Source organism: Mastomys coucha, unplaced genomic scaffold, assembly GCF_008632895.1.
Source record: "Mastomys coucha isolate ucsf_1 unplaced genomic scaffold, UCSF_Mcou_1 pScaffold22, whole genome shotgun sequence".
In the NCBI taxonomy this organism is placed as follows: Eukaryota; Metazoa; Chordata; class Mammalia; order Rodentia; family Muridae; genus Mastomys; species Mastomys coucha.
Genome location: NW_022196905.1, coordinates 265,035,716 through 265,053,481, shown reverse-complemented (window position 1 = coordinate 265,053,481; position 17,766 = coordinate 265,035,716). Strand labels below are relative to the sequence as shown.

The following is a 17,766-nucleotide window of genomic DNA, read 5'->3' as shown; positions in this document are numbered from 1 at the left end:
AAAAAAAAAAAAAAAAAAAAAGAATGATTTTCCTCTTTAAAATAAAAAATGTAACAGGCATTATTTTTAAATATAACTATTAAATAAATGTTATATAAAAATGCTTATATAAATAAGTGCTCTTACCTGATGCTTACATGTGTATCACTGCTCAGGCAGAGGTAATGATTGTAAAGAGGAATGGTGAGATGGAGAGGTGAAGTTGGAGCTCAAGGTCTAGTCCAAAGAACAGCTGGGAGTGGGAGTGGGGGTGGGAGTGGGAGTGGGGGTGGGAGTGGGGGTGGGGGTGGCCATAGAGCTGAGAGACTAGAGCACAGGTGGGTGGATGCATTCACTGTCTGGAGCTTTGCTCTTTATCCAGGTGTTTCTGAGCTGCTGGGTGAAATAGGCTGCACATGAGTGCTGCCACTTAAGGACAAGGCTGAGCCCGGGGGTGATAGCTCAGTGGGAAAACTTGAGGTCATTCCCCAGTACCCACATAAAGATCCAAGCTCGGTAGCACACCGTTATCCCATTGCTTAGGGGGTGTCGCTCTACGGCTTGCTGGTCAGCCAGTCTATCCAAATTGGAGAGACCCTACCTCAAAAAATAAGGCAGAGAGTGACTGAGGAAAACACCTGACACTGATGACTTGTGGCCTGCCTCCATATGTATGTGCATACTTACCTGCACATAAGTCCATGCACATGTGAACATTTACATATATATGCACCACCCACAGAAATGAGGTAAATATATCACTTAGTGAAATTATTAAACTTCTGTATCTTTCCCTGTCAAAACCTAGACAATCAAAACCTTCATCATAGAATTGACGCCTAAGTAAACAGTAAGATGCTCACTAGAAATGCTCTAGCACAAAGTCAGTCTTATATTTTATGTGTGTGAGTGTTTTCCAGCATGTATGTCTGTGCACTATGTGTGTACAGTGCCCACAGAGGCTGGAAGAGGTGTCAGATCCCCAGAACTGGAGTGACAAGTCTGGGCTCTGGGAAGTGTGCCCAGGCCTTCAACAAGAGCAGCAGCCTTTTCGGAGCCATCTATCCAGCCTCAGTTGGGGAGGGTTTGTTTTTGAAAAGGTATAGTGTGTTAACAATTTAATATATGTTTTCTCCCTCAGAACTTCTTACATGGGATTATTGACAAGGTTTTCCATGCTGGCTTCACGAATAATCAAGCTTCCATAAAATATTTTATTGAGTGGCTTATTATATTGATTCTTCATAAATTCCCTGAGTTTCTTCCAAAGTTCTGGGCGTGTTTTTCTTACGTAAGTAAGGATTTTCTTCTGCTGTTCTGAACTAGGAAAGGGTGTGACTGTGGAGGTGCACCTCACTTCAGTGCCTGTTTCTGTCCCTCAGTGACTGTAATGTTGACATTGTAGTTTATGATTGTGCATCCTGAGTGCGATTGGGCGACAGAAATTCCCCAAGTTTGTCTTGAGTGTGTTGTGATTTGTTCTAATTTTGACAAAATAAAGATGGGAAAGGCTTTTGCTATTAAGATGTAAGGGGGGGCAGGTATGATGTCACACACCTGTAAACCCAGCACTCGGGAGTCTGAGGCAGGGGAATCAGAAATTCCAGACCAGCCTGGGTTGTGTAGTGAGGCACTGTCTCAAACAACACAAAACAAAGAAGCAAACCAAATGGATGCTGTGTAATACCAAGCTGTGGCCTGGCTTGGATGCTAGAAATAAGGAAGGTGAGGAATGAATTACTTCCTTCCCTTTGAAAAGAGCTTTAGAAGGGAAATTTCAAACAACCAAAATAGAGCGTCTCAGTGAGGGTTTTACTGCTGTGAACAGACACCATGACCAAGGCAGCTTTTATAAGGACAGCATTTAATTGGGGCTGACTTACAGATTCAGAGGTTCAGTCAATTACCAAAGAAGGAGAATGGCAGTGTCCAGGCAGGCATAGTACAAGATGAGCTGAGAATTACACATCTTCATCTGAAGGCCTCTAGAAGACTAGCTTCCAGGCAGCTAGGACACACTTCCTCCTTCAACAAGGCCACACCTCCAAATAGTGCCACTCTCTGGGCCAAGCATATTCCAGTCACCACAGAGGGTCTAGAAGGAAATACTTGACACCTAGCCAAGGACAAGTGTTAGCTCATAGCTATTCTATCTCATGTGAGCCGGCACCAACTCTTACCTCACCCCTTCCCACGTTACTTCTTATAGCTCTGATAAAATTCCTGACAAAAGCAACTTGAGGAAGGAGGGGTTCACTCTGGCTCACAGTGTGAGGGTTGCAGGCCATCATGGTGGGTAAGGCATGGCTGCAGGAGTGTGAGGTCACATTATGTCTGTCGTCAGGAAGCAGGAAGGGATGAACGGTGATGCTTGGCTCATTTTCTCTCCAACTCCGTTTACCTAGTCTAGGTCATCCCTCACTGGTGTGCCCAGAGGCTTGTCCCTTTTGTTGACAGCATTAACCTCACCTTGTTCTCATGCCATGTGAAAATAACATTTGATATGAGTGTTGATGGCCACAGTAGGCTCTTTGCCCTCCTGGATCCCATCCCTGTTTCTTCAGGATAGACACCCAGACCAGGTTTGGGGTGTTAGGAAGCTCAACACATACCTAGCCATGTGAACAGCATCTGTCCTTGGTGGTTCTACACCCTGAGAGTCTTGGTATCCATATGTATCTGCAAGGGCTAGGGCTCCAGATGGCATTTCTTCCCCGTGGCTGTCACCTTGTGTGTAACAGCAGGATACTGTCCCAAGGGTCAGTGAGACTCTCACCCCCTCTGCCCTGTGTCTTTATTTATCTTGCTCTTTTTACCAGCTTCTTCTGGGTGCTGACCCCAATCCCCGCTCCTGGCCTAGGGGCTTGGTACCTGTGAGGCCATTCAGTGCTGCCTGACTGTACTCTCTGCGTTGTCTGCATTGCCTTGGGCTGCAGGGAGTGCTCCTCCTCTCTGGTTTTCAGTCCTGTGCCCTACACATGGCAAGCTCAAGCTGCTTCAGGGGAGAGCACAGAGGCTGCCTCCTACCTCTGTCCACTCAGGGTCCAGCAGCCTCTGCTCACAGCTAAGCCCCAAATGACGATCCTTCTATCTCATCTTCTGTCAGGGTGAAGAAAAAATTAAAACAAGCATTTGTACATTTTTATCTGTTTTATCACATTTGGACATCATCGTTCAGAATATTCCAGAAAAGGTGAGTTTTGAATTATTTGCAAGAAGAGTTTGTGGACTTGGCGTTCTAATATAAAGAATGTATTTACACAGTTTTGTTCTTGATTGTTTCATGGTTAGTTATCTTTAGGATGTGTTTCTTCCTCATCTTATTAGATACTTAAGAATTTCTTACAATGCCATTTGATCATATCCACCCCTCCTCCAACTCCTCCCAGACCCACCCTCTTCTCTATCTGACCTTAAACTGTAAAGTGTCCTTGTGGGATTAGCCCAAACTGACCCTGAACTTCTGATTGCTCTGCTGCCACCTCTCAAGTATCCCATGCCTGCTTCTTAATTTTGCCTCTGAGTGGCTCAAGGTGGCTGTTGGGGAGTTCAAGAGCTCAGCACTTGATGGAGGAAGGTGGGTCCCTCAGGTTCTCCAAAAGTGGGACTCCTATAGGACACTTCCTTACTTTTCAGCCTGGGTCATGTAATAAGGCAGGAGTCACATTTCTAGAACATAATGGCCGTGTCACACCAGCATAAAGATTGATGTCAACATAGATTGTAAGAGAGGGGGACATACTGTAGCCATTAGAAGAATGGGGACACTTGAAACCTTTTTCCTGGAGACAGTTGTGAGTGTTGCTGAGCTCAGTTGCCTGGGAGGAAGATGCAGCCCCATAGCCAGGCCAGTGAAAGGCTTGCCAGAGTTGGTGTCTGTGCCCTCTGTCAGTCCTCCATTCCTAACAGCCAGCCTTGCTCATGCGGCCACGCCTCCCCCTCAAGCTGTTTCCTCTGTCTTTGCAGAAGCAGGTTCTGAAACAAGCCCTCACCGTTGCCCTCCAGTGGTGTCTGAGCCACAACTTCAGTGTTCGGCTCTATGCTCTGGTAGCCCTCAAGAAGGCCTGGCATCTGTGTAAAGCACTGCAGTTTGAAGAGTGTGGCGCCTGGACCACAGTCATCGAGTGTAGCCTCAGCCAAGCGGAGAGCATGCACGGAGCAGGGTGAGGATGCCTCATGGTTGCTCTTCCCAGCAGAGCCTAGAGGAGCCTTGTTATCCTTTTCTCTGTCGCTGTCCCACTGTGCTAGAGCAAAGAAGGGCTTGGGTCAGCCCCATGCAAAAGATGATGCTAAGATAGCTAGACTGATGATGAATCCAGGTTGGGGGTTTTGGTTTTCTTGTTGTTTTGTTTTCTGAGACAGGGATTTTCTGTGTAATCTTGGCTGTCCTGAAATTTGCTCTGTAGATCAGGCTAGCTTCAATTTGCCTGCCTCTGTCTCCCAAGTGCTGGGATTAAAGGCGTGAGCTACCAACACTGGGCCAGATTGGGGTTTTTATACTCATCCTTTATTTGAGCCTTGTAAATTCTTGAGTTGGCTCCTGCACAGCAGGCAGGCAGCCTGGAGGAAGCCCGACTGACCTCAGTGTGGCCCTTCACCCCTCTGCTGCCCACTTCCAGTTGAGCATTGCTTTCTGTGGTGAGGTCATGGCTGCCTAGTGAGCACTGAGCTGTTTTCTCTGCCCGTGGATCCTAGATTAAGGTCCCTGGTCCCTAAAAATATTTGGCTCAGATCCCATACACTTTATTTTATTATTATAAATCAATAAAACTCCTGGTCCCAAATAGGGACACAGTCAGTGAGAATCAAGCATTCTGAGCTTTGTAGTTTTTCTGTTCTCTATGTGCACACTCCTCTTTGAGACCTCTGTGGCAGGCATACAACTCAGCAAGCCAGGTAGACAGAGGTCCTGTCTTTATGTGGCTCAGTCAGGTAAAGAGGATCGATCGTCAAGCAGTCACCTCAGTGCGCAGGTCTTTCAGTAGGTGACAGGAACGCAGTGGGCACCATATTTGTGTGTGTGTGTGTGTGTGTGTGTGTGTTCCATTCCCATCCACACTGCTGCCCTCCAGTGGTGTCTGAGCCACAACTTCAGTGTTTGGCTCCATGCTCTGGTCGCCCTCAAGAAGGCCTGGCATCTGCAGTTTGAAGAGTGTGGTCTTAGAGAAGTCCTTTACCCAGCATCCTCTGTGACTTCCAAAAGAGCAGGAATTGGTGAGTGAAAAGAGACTTCTGGGCAAGAGAAGCAGCTTTGGGAATTGGAGATTGGTGGCAGGTGGGTCACTGGCCAGTCCTCGGGACATGGGGCAAGTATCTAGGCATTCAGAGAACTGAAAAGAGTTAGAGTTAGGATGACAGTGACCAATACCTGTAGGCCTTGGCTTTAGGTGAGGAGCATGTCCGAAACAGTCTGCACAGTGAGAGGGAAGCTGCTTACTCAGATCTGAGGCTGCTAAGGGGATAAATGGACGGGAGCTTGAAGCGTGTGAGCGAAGACAGGCTCAATGTAACAACACGGCTGGGGGTTGCACCAGCAGCATGAGCAGGGATAGAACCTGCAGAGCACTGGGTTGAGCACAACAGTGTGGATGGGAATGGAACCTGAATAGCACAGGTTTAAAAGTGGTAGACACCTGTGACCTCTCTGCAGTAGGTTGTCTGGTTTTCATTATGTTTGTGTTTAGATGCTTGGAACGTTTAAAGTACTTCTTGTCATTCATTTTATCGAAAACATAGGCAGTGAGAAAGGTGAGGTACAAGGAACTTATGCTTAAAATTCTTTAAAGGGCAAAGTATAGGAAGTCTCGTAGACTGAAAGTGCTGCACAGTTCCCACTGATGGCCCCAGTTCTAAATGGCTTATCCTGTCACATGTCTTTTACCTCACTTCTTTTGCCTTTTAAACCTGGTGGCTGGGTTTCGAGGCAAATAGTGCATTTTGGGTTTTGTGGATGGATACTGTGTAGCTGTGTTGTGTGCCTTCACAGTGAAAACCATAGCCTCTAGGAGAGAAGGGTCCACTGCCAGGCAGAGACACAGGGACCCCAACCCCAGAGGTGATGGGTGTTTTGGGTCTGTATTATGTGACTGAGTTTGAGGCTAGCCTGGGCTACAAAGGGAAGTGTGTTTTCCACCTTCTTCATGTTCCACTGGACAATGCCTGTGTTTGACACTCAGAGACCTGGGTTTTATTCCTTTTGTTGTTGCTGTTGTTTGTTTTTTGGGTTTGTTTTTATATGATTTTGAAAGCATTACTTAGTTTCTCTGTTCATCCTTGAGTTCCATTTCAAAATATAAAACTCTGTGGGCTAGCTGAGTGGGCTGAGTACATTCTGGAGGGCATGAGGCCTGGGTTCACACCCAGAACAACAAAGAACAAAGCAAAACTTTGATTTTTGATACAGTGTTTTGGCTATGTAGTTCAGGTTGGCTTTATTCTCCTGGCAGTCTTCCTGCCTGACTACTGAGTGTTAGAATTGTAGTATAGCATTACAATGCCTAGTTTAAAGAGAAGAAGAAGGAGGAGGAGGAGGAGGAGGAGGAGGAGGAGGAGGAGGAGGAAGAGAAGGAGGAAGAGGAGGAGGAGGAAGAGGAGAGGAGGAGGAGGAGGAGGAGGAGGAGGGGAGGAGGAGGAGGAGGAGGAAGAGAAGGAGGAGGAGGAAGAGGAGGAGGAAGAAAAACCTAGGTATGGTCACATGTATTTGTAATCCCAGCACTTGGAAGTAGAGATGTTCAAGATTGTCTTCAGTTCAAGGTTATACTCATGAACCTGAGACTCTATCTCAAAAACCACAACCAAACAACTAAAGTGAGAATAATTCTGTGTGGCAGTTTAAAATACACATTGTATGCTGGGGACAGAACTCAAGGGCAATGTGTTCACCTGGCATACATGAGGCCCCAGGGATTATTCCCTAGTAGCCTCATGTTGGTGACTGATAAACACAGCCATATGCAAGTTACAGAAGGAAGAGTTTGTCTTGGCTTATGGTTCTAGGGTGATGTGTTCACCATGCTGAGGATGCCTGACAGCAAGCAGCAGGAAGAGGAAGAAGCTGAGAGATCACATCAAGGAACAGAACTAGAAATAGGATGGGGCTGTGAACTTTCAAAGCCTGCCCTCAGTGACATACTTCTTCCAGCAAGACCATAAACCTAAACTTTCCCAAACACCACCTTCTGGTTGGTGATCAGGTGTTCAAATATATAAGCCTACGGGGGACATTTCTCATTCAAATCACAACCTCAGAGACAGGCAGGCAGAGACAGCACTAGAACATAACATTCATTAATGTTGGAGTGTATGGACTATGAGTCTGGGATAGAGGATTCTTTAAGGTACTGTACTGACTTCCCCTCCAGAGCTGTTTCTTCCCCGCCTTCCCCCTCAGGAACGCCAGGAAGAACTGGCAGCGCATCCAGGACCATTTCTTCTTCTCCACCTTTCACCCCCTGAAGGACTACTGTCTGGAGGTAAGCTGAGTGTAACATGTAGGCTATCTGCTGTCTGCAGGCCTGATGCTCTTTCCTGCCCCAGCTGTGATGAGGTTCATCCTCTGTCCCCTTGACCCTGTGACGTTGTGAATGTGCTTGCAGTTCACCCCTCAGCAGTGACAACTAGCTAGTCATTCTCACTTTCTATTTCTCTGGCAGTGTCTGGCTTGTAAACCTTGGAAGGGAATATTTAACTCTAAGCAGAAATCAGAACAGATTTCTGAAAGGATTTGAGTGAGAGAACATGTGTGCAGGTGAGACTTTCTTGTACTGAAGCCTGTTACCAATGCAAGAACAAAAGATCTCTTGTTAATGGCAGTTGATCCTTTTAGGTTCGGGGTAATGAAATGTATGGCAAATGGTGGCCTGCTTTGCTGAAAGTAGCAGAGTGCTTATGTAATTTTAAAAACTGTCAACATACATATTGCAGTTAGAATAAATGACATCAGAGTATAAATTCTTAAAATTTAGAGCACCAGGAATTCTTAAACCCTTCTCAACTCCAGCTATGGCACTGGGCTGCCTACCTAGCTCTAAAGGGAGAGCACCTGACCTGAATGACTTTTCCTCTGATGGGGGGGTCTATATTGGGAACCTAGCTACACACATGCACCCATACACACACACACACACATATATATACATACACACATATATCTCCATACACACATATATACACACACATATCTATATACACATACATACACCCATACATGCATTATATATATATATATACATATATATATACATACACATACACACATATATACATATACACACATATATATACGGATACTCACATATACACATAGATACACACACACATGCACACATACACATATATATACACACACAAACATGAAAGCATGTTTCAGTCACACTACCAATATCATTCTTCTCAAGATAAGACACACTAGGATTTTTCACTATTTGGCCCCACAGCCCTCTGCTGATACCTTCCTAAGGGCTCTCTAGCATCTCATCCACCTTTTCCCAGGCTACCCCCAAGCTCTGAGTCCTTTCTCCTTCCCCTCCCCGCTGCCAGTCGTGCTTTCAGCTCTTATCTCATCCTCAGCAATACCAAGCAGAGCGGTGAGCAGCAGTGGGGGTTGTGTGTGTAGACTTCGAGGGCGAGAGCTCATGGTCCTCCAGACTCTGTCACCGAGCCTTAGTGTTTGGAGCTGGGCTTAGGAGGCCCAACTGTTAACCATTACACTCCATCATGGTACCAGTTTAAATCTGTACGAATGTGGCTAGCACGAAACAAACCATATTTGCCTCAGAACTACCCTGAAGCAAACCGTGTCTGCCTTAGAACCGCCTTGAAGACATGTGCCTTGGGTGTCATTTCGCTTTTAAGTGCCTCTCTCTCTCATGTGCCTTTTCATGGTTGAGAGTTCTTCTGGGAGGAGGGACAGAAAGGTGGCCTTGTGGCCTCATAGGCTCCAGGGACCCACCTTCTTGCAAACGGTGAAGGGAAGCTGACAAAGGCTTCACGGCTCTCCCCATGTCACACAGTGAGTTACACAGTTGAGTCAGGATACAGATTTTGGATGTCTGCAGTGGAACTGAGCATGGGATGAGTGTCTGGTGGCCCGGACACTGCCTTTGGGTATAGGTGTCTCTTTAGTAATAATGCTCTTTGAAGCATGGTGTGCTCTTGATCATAGTAGTCATATGTAGTTAGTGCTAGAGAGGCCTTACATACTCTGGGGGGTGGGGGTCCCTAAGTGAGTCTCTGAATGTCCTAGGGCAGAGTGAAGCATACCAACAGAGGTATGGCAGGCCTGAGAGCCTGCAAGTCGAGAGTGGCTTGAGAGAAGCACTAGCATCAATAAAACCTGGTTTGGTTTTGGTGATTTTTGTCTTTTGGGTTTTTCCCCCCCCCCTCTATTTTTTTTATGGAAAATAATAGATTTTACAACTCTCTTTTCAGACCATATTTTACACACTCCCACGGCTCTCGGGTGTCACTGAAGAAGAGTGGATCGCCCTGGATAAATTTGCCAACTTCACAGACATCCCTTCCAATGCAGGGTCTCAGTGGTACCTGTCTAGGGCTGCACTCGGTGAGCTGAGTCCAGGAGACTGGTCCCAGCAGGACCCAGGTAAGGGAGCTTCCTTTTACCCTGGTTCATTGGTGAGGGCTCCTGACTGCTGTTCTTGAACAGGTCTTGATGATTTTGTTTCAGTGACCTGGGTCTCTGCCTCTACTTAAGAGAAGGCAAGCACATATGTGGCTTGGCTCTGACCAGGACTTTTAGCTGGATGCTTGCTTTCCAGACAGCTCATCTTTCTTTAATGATGGTGGCTTCCTTTTTAAGTAGAATTCATTGTCTGTGGTTTATTCTAGAAAGGTAGGCTTTCCATAGGCTAAACATGATGTCATGTTCTTGCCTGCTTATAACAGAGTAGAGCTCTGGATTCTGGTCCTTCTGGGTCTGGTTAGGCAACCCTTCTGCACTTTCCCCACAGCCTTCCCTCTTCCAGTGACAATCAGGTGTCCCTGAAAAGCCAGTGGCTCAGTGTGTCTAGGACAGCATCATTCTGCTGGCTCCTCCCTCAGTTTGCACCCCCATTCCCACCCCCAGCTCTCCCTAACTGTACCTACCACTGTGACTGCTTTCCCAAAGCCAGAGTCCCTAAAATCTAAGCTGGGGCTTCCCCCTGCCTGCCCTCTTTGTAAGCTTCCTCTCTTGGTCTCCTATTGCTGTTTTTCTTCCTAACTCTCCAGCCATTCCCTGCCAGCCCTACTGTTGCTGTTTAGGTGTTCCATGTCTCCAGGCAGTACTTAGCTTATTAAAAATGCAGCCTCCAGTGCAGGTGAGATGGCTCAGTGGATGCTTGCTGTCAAGCCTGATTACCCGAGTTCGACCTATATGGTAGGAGACAACTAATTCTCACATGTCACTTGACTTCCACATGCACACCATGACACCATGACAAGCATGTCCCCTCACCTCCCAATCAATATGTGTAATTTTTTACAACTGCAGGCTCCAGTCCCACCCCGTGGTTTTAATTCATCGTGTCTGGGTAGAGTTCTGTGAAAGGTGGAGATGGTTCAGTGTTACGTCTTTGGACAGATCACCTGAACTACTCATCCATTCGATGGGGATTCACTACTGCCATCTAGTGTGCTAGGCATAGACAAGGCACCTCCCACAGCTTGTGTTCTTTAACAGCAGACAGCTGCATACAGATAGATCATACAGTGGCAGCAAAACCCCAGGAAATCCAGCCCAGTGGAGAGTGCACCAAGGGCTGAGAGACCCTTGTGAGGATGTGATGTTGAGCAGACTGCTGCATTCTCAGCATCCACATGAGGTGGCTCGTGACCACCTGTAACCCCAGCTCCAGGGTATTCAATGCCCTCTTTTGGTCTTTCTGGGCACCTGCATGCATGTGGCGCATATACAATACAACCAGGTTGTATACAAGTGTTAACAACAAGGAAAGAATATTTAGAAATATGCCTGAAGATGCAAAGAGAATTGACTCAGGCTAAGTCACATGCAGGCACTATTATCTCTTCTCAGGTTCTACTTTGGGTGAAGCGGACAGCCAATCAGAGTGGGCTGATGTCCAGAAAAAAATCATCCCATGGGGACAAAGTGCTCTGGAGTCAGACCTGGAGCTTGCCTTTCAGGACCGGGCTGCCAAGCTCGGAAAGTCTATTAGCAGACTGATCGTTGTGGCCTCACTCATCGACAAGCCAACCAACCTGGGAGGTAAAGTCGCCTACCCTTTGTGGCTGGCTGTTCCACACAGTCCTCCAGGCAGGCTTCAGAGGAAAGGCTGGGGTGGTGTGAACCCTGTGACACGCTGGAGACAGTCTTGGTAACGGGCCATTCTGTACAGGGCTGTGCAGGACCTGCGAGGTGTTTGGGGCTGCAGTACTTGTCGTCGGCAGTCTTCAGTGTGTCAGCGACAGGCAGTTCCAGCACCTCAGCGTCTCTGCAGAGCAGTGGCTTCCTCTGGTGGAGGTGAGTGTGAAGTCGCTTATTGGATTCTGTATTTATGAAGATGTTTTGGCATGGTGTCTTTGTGCCAGTTTCTCAGTGTAATCCTTCAGTACTGAGTTCCAGGTTTAGTCTGTGACCTGCAGTTGTGGCAGTCCCCTTAGCCGCCACTCAGCAGGCTGTGATGTGGAGGAAATCTTCCTGATGCCGCCTGTTGTCCTGCTTTCCCTTTAAAGGCCCTTTGACGGTCAGGTTTGAGTTTTAATGCTTTGCTCTCTCATGTCACAATGGAATGATTTCATATTCTGCTCTTCTAAAACTGCCACTAAGGTGAGACCATCCCAGCTGATGGATTATCTGCAGCAAAAAAAGGCGGAAGGCTACACTGTCATTGGGGTAGAGCAGACAGCGCAAAGCTCAGACCTGGCCCAGTACCGCTTCCCTGAGAAGTCGCTGCTGCTGTTGGGGTGAGCTGATTCTCTAGTCCATGTCTCTTTTCTAGGCTGTTTTATGACTTCCCCTGTTCCTGTCACACAACGTTCTATGAGCTTATAGCATTTATGGGGCCCTGCTGGTTTTCCTTTTCTTGCCTGGCTGTTTACTAGTAGACACGAAATTAGCCTGTCTTTGTAATGCCCTTACTTACTGGAACCCAGGTTGATGTCATTTATCTGTTTCCAATAGTAACATTCAGGACTCCTAAAAAAATAACAGTAAAAGGTACTTATTACAGGCAGACTAACATGTCTTGCTCTATTTTTCTTCTGCAGAAATGAGCGGGAAGGAATCCCAGCCAACCTGATCCAGAGGCTGGATGTGTGTGTGGAGATTCCTCAGCAGGGCATCATTCGCTCACTGAATGTGCACGTGAGCGGGGCTCTGCTGATCTGGGAGTATACTAGACAGCAGCTGCTCAGGTGTACAGAGCTACCATCCTGAAGGCAGGGCCTCACTTGCAATCCCTCCCGGTGCTTTGGATGGTGACTTGTAACCTTCTGGACTAACGGAATATTCTGAGATGTCCTGGGGTTATCTTCGTGTCTCTAGCCTTGCACCTCAATGCCAAAACCTTTTTGTGTGCCTTAAAGTAGATCATTTTTTATATATTGTCCCCTTTTTAGCTAACCTTTTAAAATATTTTTAGCATTTATGGAATTTTAAAAAAGGAATTTTTAAGATATGTTCTTCCTAGAAACCAGTATTGTGAGGCTGACAGAACTAACATTGTTATTTATGAGCACCTCTCCATGCTGTTAGGCACCTGTCTATTCCTGCTGAGAGAGGGAACACATGTGCCAGGATGTGGATCAGCTCCAATGATGTTCTTTATCCTCAGGTCTTAGGCTTCATTTCCAAAGCCATGGATTGAGCCCTCATTGTTCATGTTAGGTTTAAAGGAGATTTGCCCTACATGGTTGTGCTCTGATGTGGTTGAAAATCTGTCTCTGAGGACTATCATCATCATCCCTGTGCAGCTGAGCCACTCCTGTGAATCCCTACTAAAACATCACCCATCAAGGAACTTGTTATCCCTGGAGCCCTTTGAGTAATACTCAAATTTCTCCTGAAGTTTTGATCTGCAACAATGTTTCAAACATAGACCACCACATCTCCACACCACCACTTCCTCCAGATGCCACTCAGATGTGGTGTGAGATAACCTACATAACCTAGTTTCTTTCATACATAGTCTGGCTTCTTTCAGGTAGCCAAGTGCATTCCCAGCTCATCCAGGTGTTTGCTTGTGTTTTTGATATTCTAGTATTTCATCTCCTCCTTATATGGGCATCTGGTTTTAAGTGACTGAGTGATGCTGCAGGTTTTGCTTTCAGTTCATTTGCTGAGGTAGCTACAAGTGGGGCTGGTGGGTCAAAGATCAGCTTGTTTGACTGAAAACCTCTGCAGAGGGCTTTCCTAGTTTACAGTATCACCAAGAGTGACTTGTTCTACATCCTTGTCATCACTTGGCATTATTGTCAGACTTTAATTGAAGCCATTCTAACTGGTATCTAGTGACACATCAATATGGCATTAATCTCCATTTTTCTAATATTTAATGATAAGGAGGCTCTTTTTAGGTATTTGTCTTCTGTCCCATTTTCTTTTGAGAAATATATATCACACAATTTGCCCACTTTTTAAGTGGGATCATTTTTCTTATTAAGAATGATGAGGTGTTTTTTGTTTTTTTTATTCTGGATTCAAGTTCAAGAAATATGTGATTTTTGAGTATTGCCTCCACATTTGTGAGTTAGTATTATACTTTTGGGAGCACATCCTTAGGCATTTTCTTAGTCATCCTGGAATAGACCCTAGTTTTCCCTTCCCAATCTACATTTATTTCTTCTTTGTCTTACTGAACTATGTAGCAACCCAGGTATTGTCTGATCACTGAGGACATCTGAACAAATGTTTTATTATAACCTATCGATTAGTTAAGGCTTCTTCCAACTTCATTTTTTAGTTTCTGTATTAAAATGCTAACTGCCAGTAGCACACAGAATAATCTATCGTAGTTTTAATTTATTTTATATGCAACTATGTTTGCTTACTATGCAGCTTTTATTCCAAAGGAGGAAATGAAGATAAACAATGTATTTTTATAATAAACTTTTTATATAATAATTTTAATGCTTTTTCTTAAAATAGATCCCTCACTGAATTAAAGCAGTCCTTTGTAGTTTGAATGATGAGATCTTCTGTTATTTCACCATTTTAGTAACTGTTGTTTACAGAGAACAAGAGCTGATGTGCACTGTGATTCAAGCGGCTTTTGTCCTGGAATCATTTCTGCAAGTCCAGAGGAATGATTTCCACTTGTGTGAAAGTCCAGAAAGAGCCTAGGAATTTTCAGTTGACTGTGAAGACTGGAATCCTCCTGCTTCAAATTTTTCCTTGAATTTTAGGTAGTCTCTTCTTTTGTCAAAATATTTTATCTATCAAGATAAGAAGGCCTGACATTAGAGCAAATTATGCAGCTTAGGCAAGCAAAAGCACAGAGGTAAATGTAACATGTTACTCAGTAGCAATGGTATTGAAGCAGAATTGCAGTTTGTATTCTGGAATCCTGAGTCAGGGGTCTAGTGAGCTTCTAAGAAGCCTGAAGAACCATGAGTCTATCCCTTCATGGCTAGTGTTTCTGTTTGGTTTCCAAACATCCTGGGAACTTACTGAAACAGTTTTATGCACATTGGAGCCTAGTGGCAGCTCTTGGCCAGGTCTTTCAGTTTTACAGACGATTGCTGGTTATAGGTTTAGTGTATCAGATAAGTTACCAGCCCTGGCATTCTTATCAACTGTTTTATCTAGAAACACATCTGGGGAGACAGACAAATGACTGACTAGTCACACATTATGAAGACTTGGGTTTATTTTCATTCACAGCCTCCTTTCTTCATGGGGTGTGATACTGACCCAGCACCTGCAGGCAGGCCAAATGCAGGATACCTCATATGTACACTGTCAGACTAGAAAATTCTGCTCTTGTTAAAAGCCTTCGGTGTATGTCTTAATGGACCCCCTGCCTGAGTACTACTTTCTTGTTCACCGAGAAACTCTGTTCTCTAGCGTAGCATGCTGATTTGTCCCTTTACAGTTCCATCTGGAAGAATGGAACACCCTCTGGCCCAGAGTATCAAAGGCACCTTCACAGAGGGGCAGCAGCCCTGACTGCCAACCCAGGTGTAGGTTTCAGACATGGTTTCTGAGCATGATGTTCAATCTTCAACTTCATGGGAAACAGGACCTCAGTTGAGAGTGGTCGAGGAGCTGTTTGCATACAGCTCCACTGAGCCTGTCACAACACTGCTTCATCTGAAGCCTCATCCTTCCCCTTAAGTCCTTTTGGTTTGATGGCCTCTGTCCCTCTGTTGTGTTTGACAAGGCATTCATAAATCTGTTCAGTCTGTCAATCTTAAACTGATTGCACTAGAATGGGTGCTATATAAAGGATATAAGATTAAAAAGCATATGATATCCCTCGCATTTTGTGGCAAATTGTTATTGTAACATTTGTCAGGAATCAGTGCCCCAAGAGACAATTACATTTAAAGGTACTTTAGGCATTCTATCCCATCTTAAATGGGGTGGGGTGAGCCATACCTTCTACAGGACTGATTGGCTGATCAGAACTTGAGTGACTACGGAGAGGTTTGAATGCTGCCAGGTCTTAGCCCTTTTAATCTCTTGCCCTCCTCTGTGACTGACATAATACCTTGGTGACAGGTGAGACCTTTTGTAATGTTTTAACAGACCACTACCTTCCAACCAGAAGGCTAAGAATATCATCAGACAGCAGAGACTTTCTTCCTTTGCTATAACAGACTTACCTGATGTTTCCATCCATGTATCTGAAAATTGTATTGACTTAGGGCTTCCTTTGTTTCCTTCTATAAGACTACATGAAACTTCTGCCATATGGTTATTTGGGGGAAACCTTAGTCTCTGTTCCTTAGCCAGTTACTTATATTTGGCTACAAAACAGACTAACCCTTGAAGTGAGAGCAGTATTTTGGTGTTGACTTGTTCAGAACTCAGCACCTCTTGGGGTGTTTCTCCTCCTGAACTTGTGGATGCACCAACCACCCAGAGAGCCCTGGTTCTCTTGTCCCTGTACATCACAAGCCCACATCTTTCTCATAGGATCGCTGTACAGCAGATTACACATGAACTTCAGGATCTTAGTTCGAATCCTCTCTCCACTACAGAGGCTGCCTCATCCTGGAGAAATGTTTCTCTGATGCATGGCTCCCGCTGCATAAATCTGGATGCAAGACCTCCGAAGGCTGAATAAAAATCCTAGCGAATGAATCCAAGTGTCTCCCTCAGAACACATTACCATGATCCTCCATTTCCTCCCCACCCTCTCACACACGTGTGTCTTTGGACACACCTCTGTCATTATAGGAGACTACAGAGGCCGGGAAAAGGGGAAAAGGTGAAGAGAGCGAAGAGCTGATACTGAATGAGCCAGACTACTGAATATGACGGGGCTTGAGGGGAGGGACTGTGAAAACGACTATGGACGCCTGCAGAAGTCACAGTACCGTATTATCGTGTCCCCATGTACCAGAGTCTGGTAGCGCGCTGTCATTTCTCCATTAATACCAACTAACTGGTGACTTCCAACGCGTGACCTTGTCCCTCAAAACCTACTCTAAGATGAGGGTGCGCACAGGGATGTGTAGCAGCCCCGCGGGACTTACCCACTGCTGGGGGCAGCTGGCCTCGAACGAGCTCCTCAGCTTCTTGCACCGGACCGCGTCCTCCGCGTTGTCGTCCAGGCAGCGCCAGTACAGGTCGCGCGCGCCCCAGCATGCTTGCCTTTCCTTCATAGACGGGGCTGCCATGCCTGCAGAGGTCACGCGGAGAACCACGTGACATGCGACCGGGAGATCAGCCTACGTGGGAGCGCGATGCGGACTGTGGTTCCCGTGCGGCAATGTCGCCCTGCAGGTCCACAGACCACACAGGAATATTCACTGCGAAAGTGCCCGCTGTAGATTGATCTGTCCCGGCCACCGTCTGCAAATGGGAGGGTGGAACTTCCGGCTGAGTCCTCTCCCTGGCGGGTCATTTCCGGTCCCGGGGCGTGGCCTGTGAGCGGAAGCTAGTGTCTGATTGGTACCGCCCTCTGCACGCTGGGGAAAAGTGACCTGTAACTGCGGCGGCCTAGACAGCCTGAGGAGGGACCCAGAGTGGGCAGAAGTGGCCGAGCAGGTACCATGCTCCCTCCTCAGTGCAGTACGGTGAGGAGATAGCTCGCCGAAGAGCCCGACTCCGGGTGAGGGTGAAGCTGAGGTTGGCCATGCTGGAGGCTCCTTGTGCCTTTCTTAGGGCCATCCTAAGGAAGACTTACTAGTTCAGGAGAGCCAGCCGATCCAGTTCACAGAGCCGTAGGTTTTCAGGGTGTGCAGTGTGATTCTAAGCACCGCCATATATGGGACATATACCCCAGGGGTCTAAGGACATTACCTTATCAATGTCAGTTTATAAAAAGGTAAAGCATTATGTAAATATGCCTGATAACTATAAAAAATGGATGAAAGAGCCTTAGATGAGTTAAGTTGAAAATGCAAATATATTTTAAAGACTTATTTATCTTATTTTACCTATATGGCTGCAATTATGACTGTGTACCACAGATAGGCCCATCAGGAGCAGGCATGAATGAAGTGAGGAATAAAAGCAGTGGTGTTCACAGCCAGCCACAGCTGTCTGTATATCTCTTCCCGACTCCATGATCAAGAATTCATTGGTAGCCGAGCGGTGGTGGCGCACGCCTTTAATCCCAACACTTGGGAGGCAGAGGCAGGCGGATTTCTGAGTTCGAG

The 17,766-nt window shown here is 46.2% G+C and overlaps 2 protein-coding genes and 1 long non-coding RNA gene across 5 annotated transcripts in view; 2 read left to right on the top strand and 1 right to left on the bottom strand.

Moving 5' to 3' along the window:
• The window catches only part of Tarbp1 (TAR (HIV-1) RNA binding protein 1), a 53,447-nt gene extending 39,326 nt beyond the window's left edge, over positions 1–14,121 (top strand). The window contains exons 22-30 of one of the 2 annotated variants that reach the window (XM_031341838.1): positions 1,121–1,270; positions 3,086–3,172; positions 3,946–4,142; positions 7,370–7,451; positions 9,409–9,580; positions 11,012–11,203; positions 11,334–11,458; positions 11,765–11,901; positions 12,205–14,121. In XM_031341838.1, the coding sequence (XP_031197698.1) occupies positions 1,121–1,270; positions 3,086–3,172; positions 3,946–4,142; positions 7,370–7,451; positions 9,409–9,580; positions 11,012–11,203; positions 11,334–11,458; positions 11,765–11,901; positions 12,205–12,373 (1,311 nt within the window). In that variant the 3' untranslated portion in view covers positions 12,374–14,121. Of the gene's footprint in view, positions 1–1,120; positions 1,271–3,085; positions 3,173–3,945; positions 4,143–7,369; positions 7,452–7,631; positions 7,727–9,408; positions 9,581–11,011; positions 11,204–11,333; positions 11,459–11,764; positions 11,902–12,204 lie in introns of those variants that run through there. The other variant, XM_031341839.1, reaches the window with a different exon arrangement.
• LOC116070428 (cytochrome c oxidase assembly factor 6 homolog) lies at positions 13,982–17,004 on the bottom strand. Its single transcript, XM_031341843.1, has 2 exons — positions 16,639–17,004; positions 13,982–14,370 (listed from the first exon to the last, which is right to left on the bottom strand). Exons 1-2 carry the CDS (start codon positions 16,780–16,782, stop codon positions 14,275–14,277), a joined length of 240 nt encoding a protein of 79 aa, XP_031197703.1. The 5' UTR covers positions 16,783–17,004; the 3' UTR covers positions 13,982–14,274.
• A 4-nt stretch (positions 17,005–17,008) lies between these two features.
• The window catches only part of LOC116070429, a 24,379-nt gene continuing 23,621 nt past the window's right edge, over positions 17,009–17,766 (top strand). The window contains exon 1 of one of the 2 annotated variants that reach the window (XR_004110383.1): positions 17,009–17,216. This is a non-coding gene — a long non-coding RNA (uncharacterized LOC116070429). The remainder of the gene's footprint in view (positions 17,217–17,766) is intronic. The other variant, XR_004110384.1, reaches the window with a different exon arrangement.

Bases quoted from the DNA above. Each gene is read 5' to 3' on its own strand.
- LOC116070428 (XM_031341843.1), bottom strand. From the start codon at position 16,782: ATGGCAGCCCCGTCTATGAAGGAAAGGCAAGCATGCTGGGGCGCGCGC. The intron at 14,371-16,638 runs GTAAGTCCCGCG...TTATCTTGATAG, and splicing joins CCAGCTGCCCCCAGCAGTGG to ATAAAATATTTTGACAAAAG.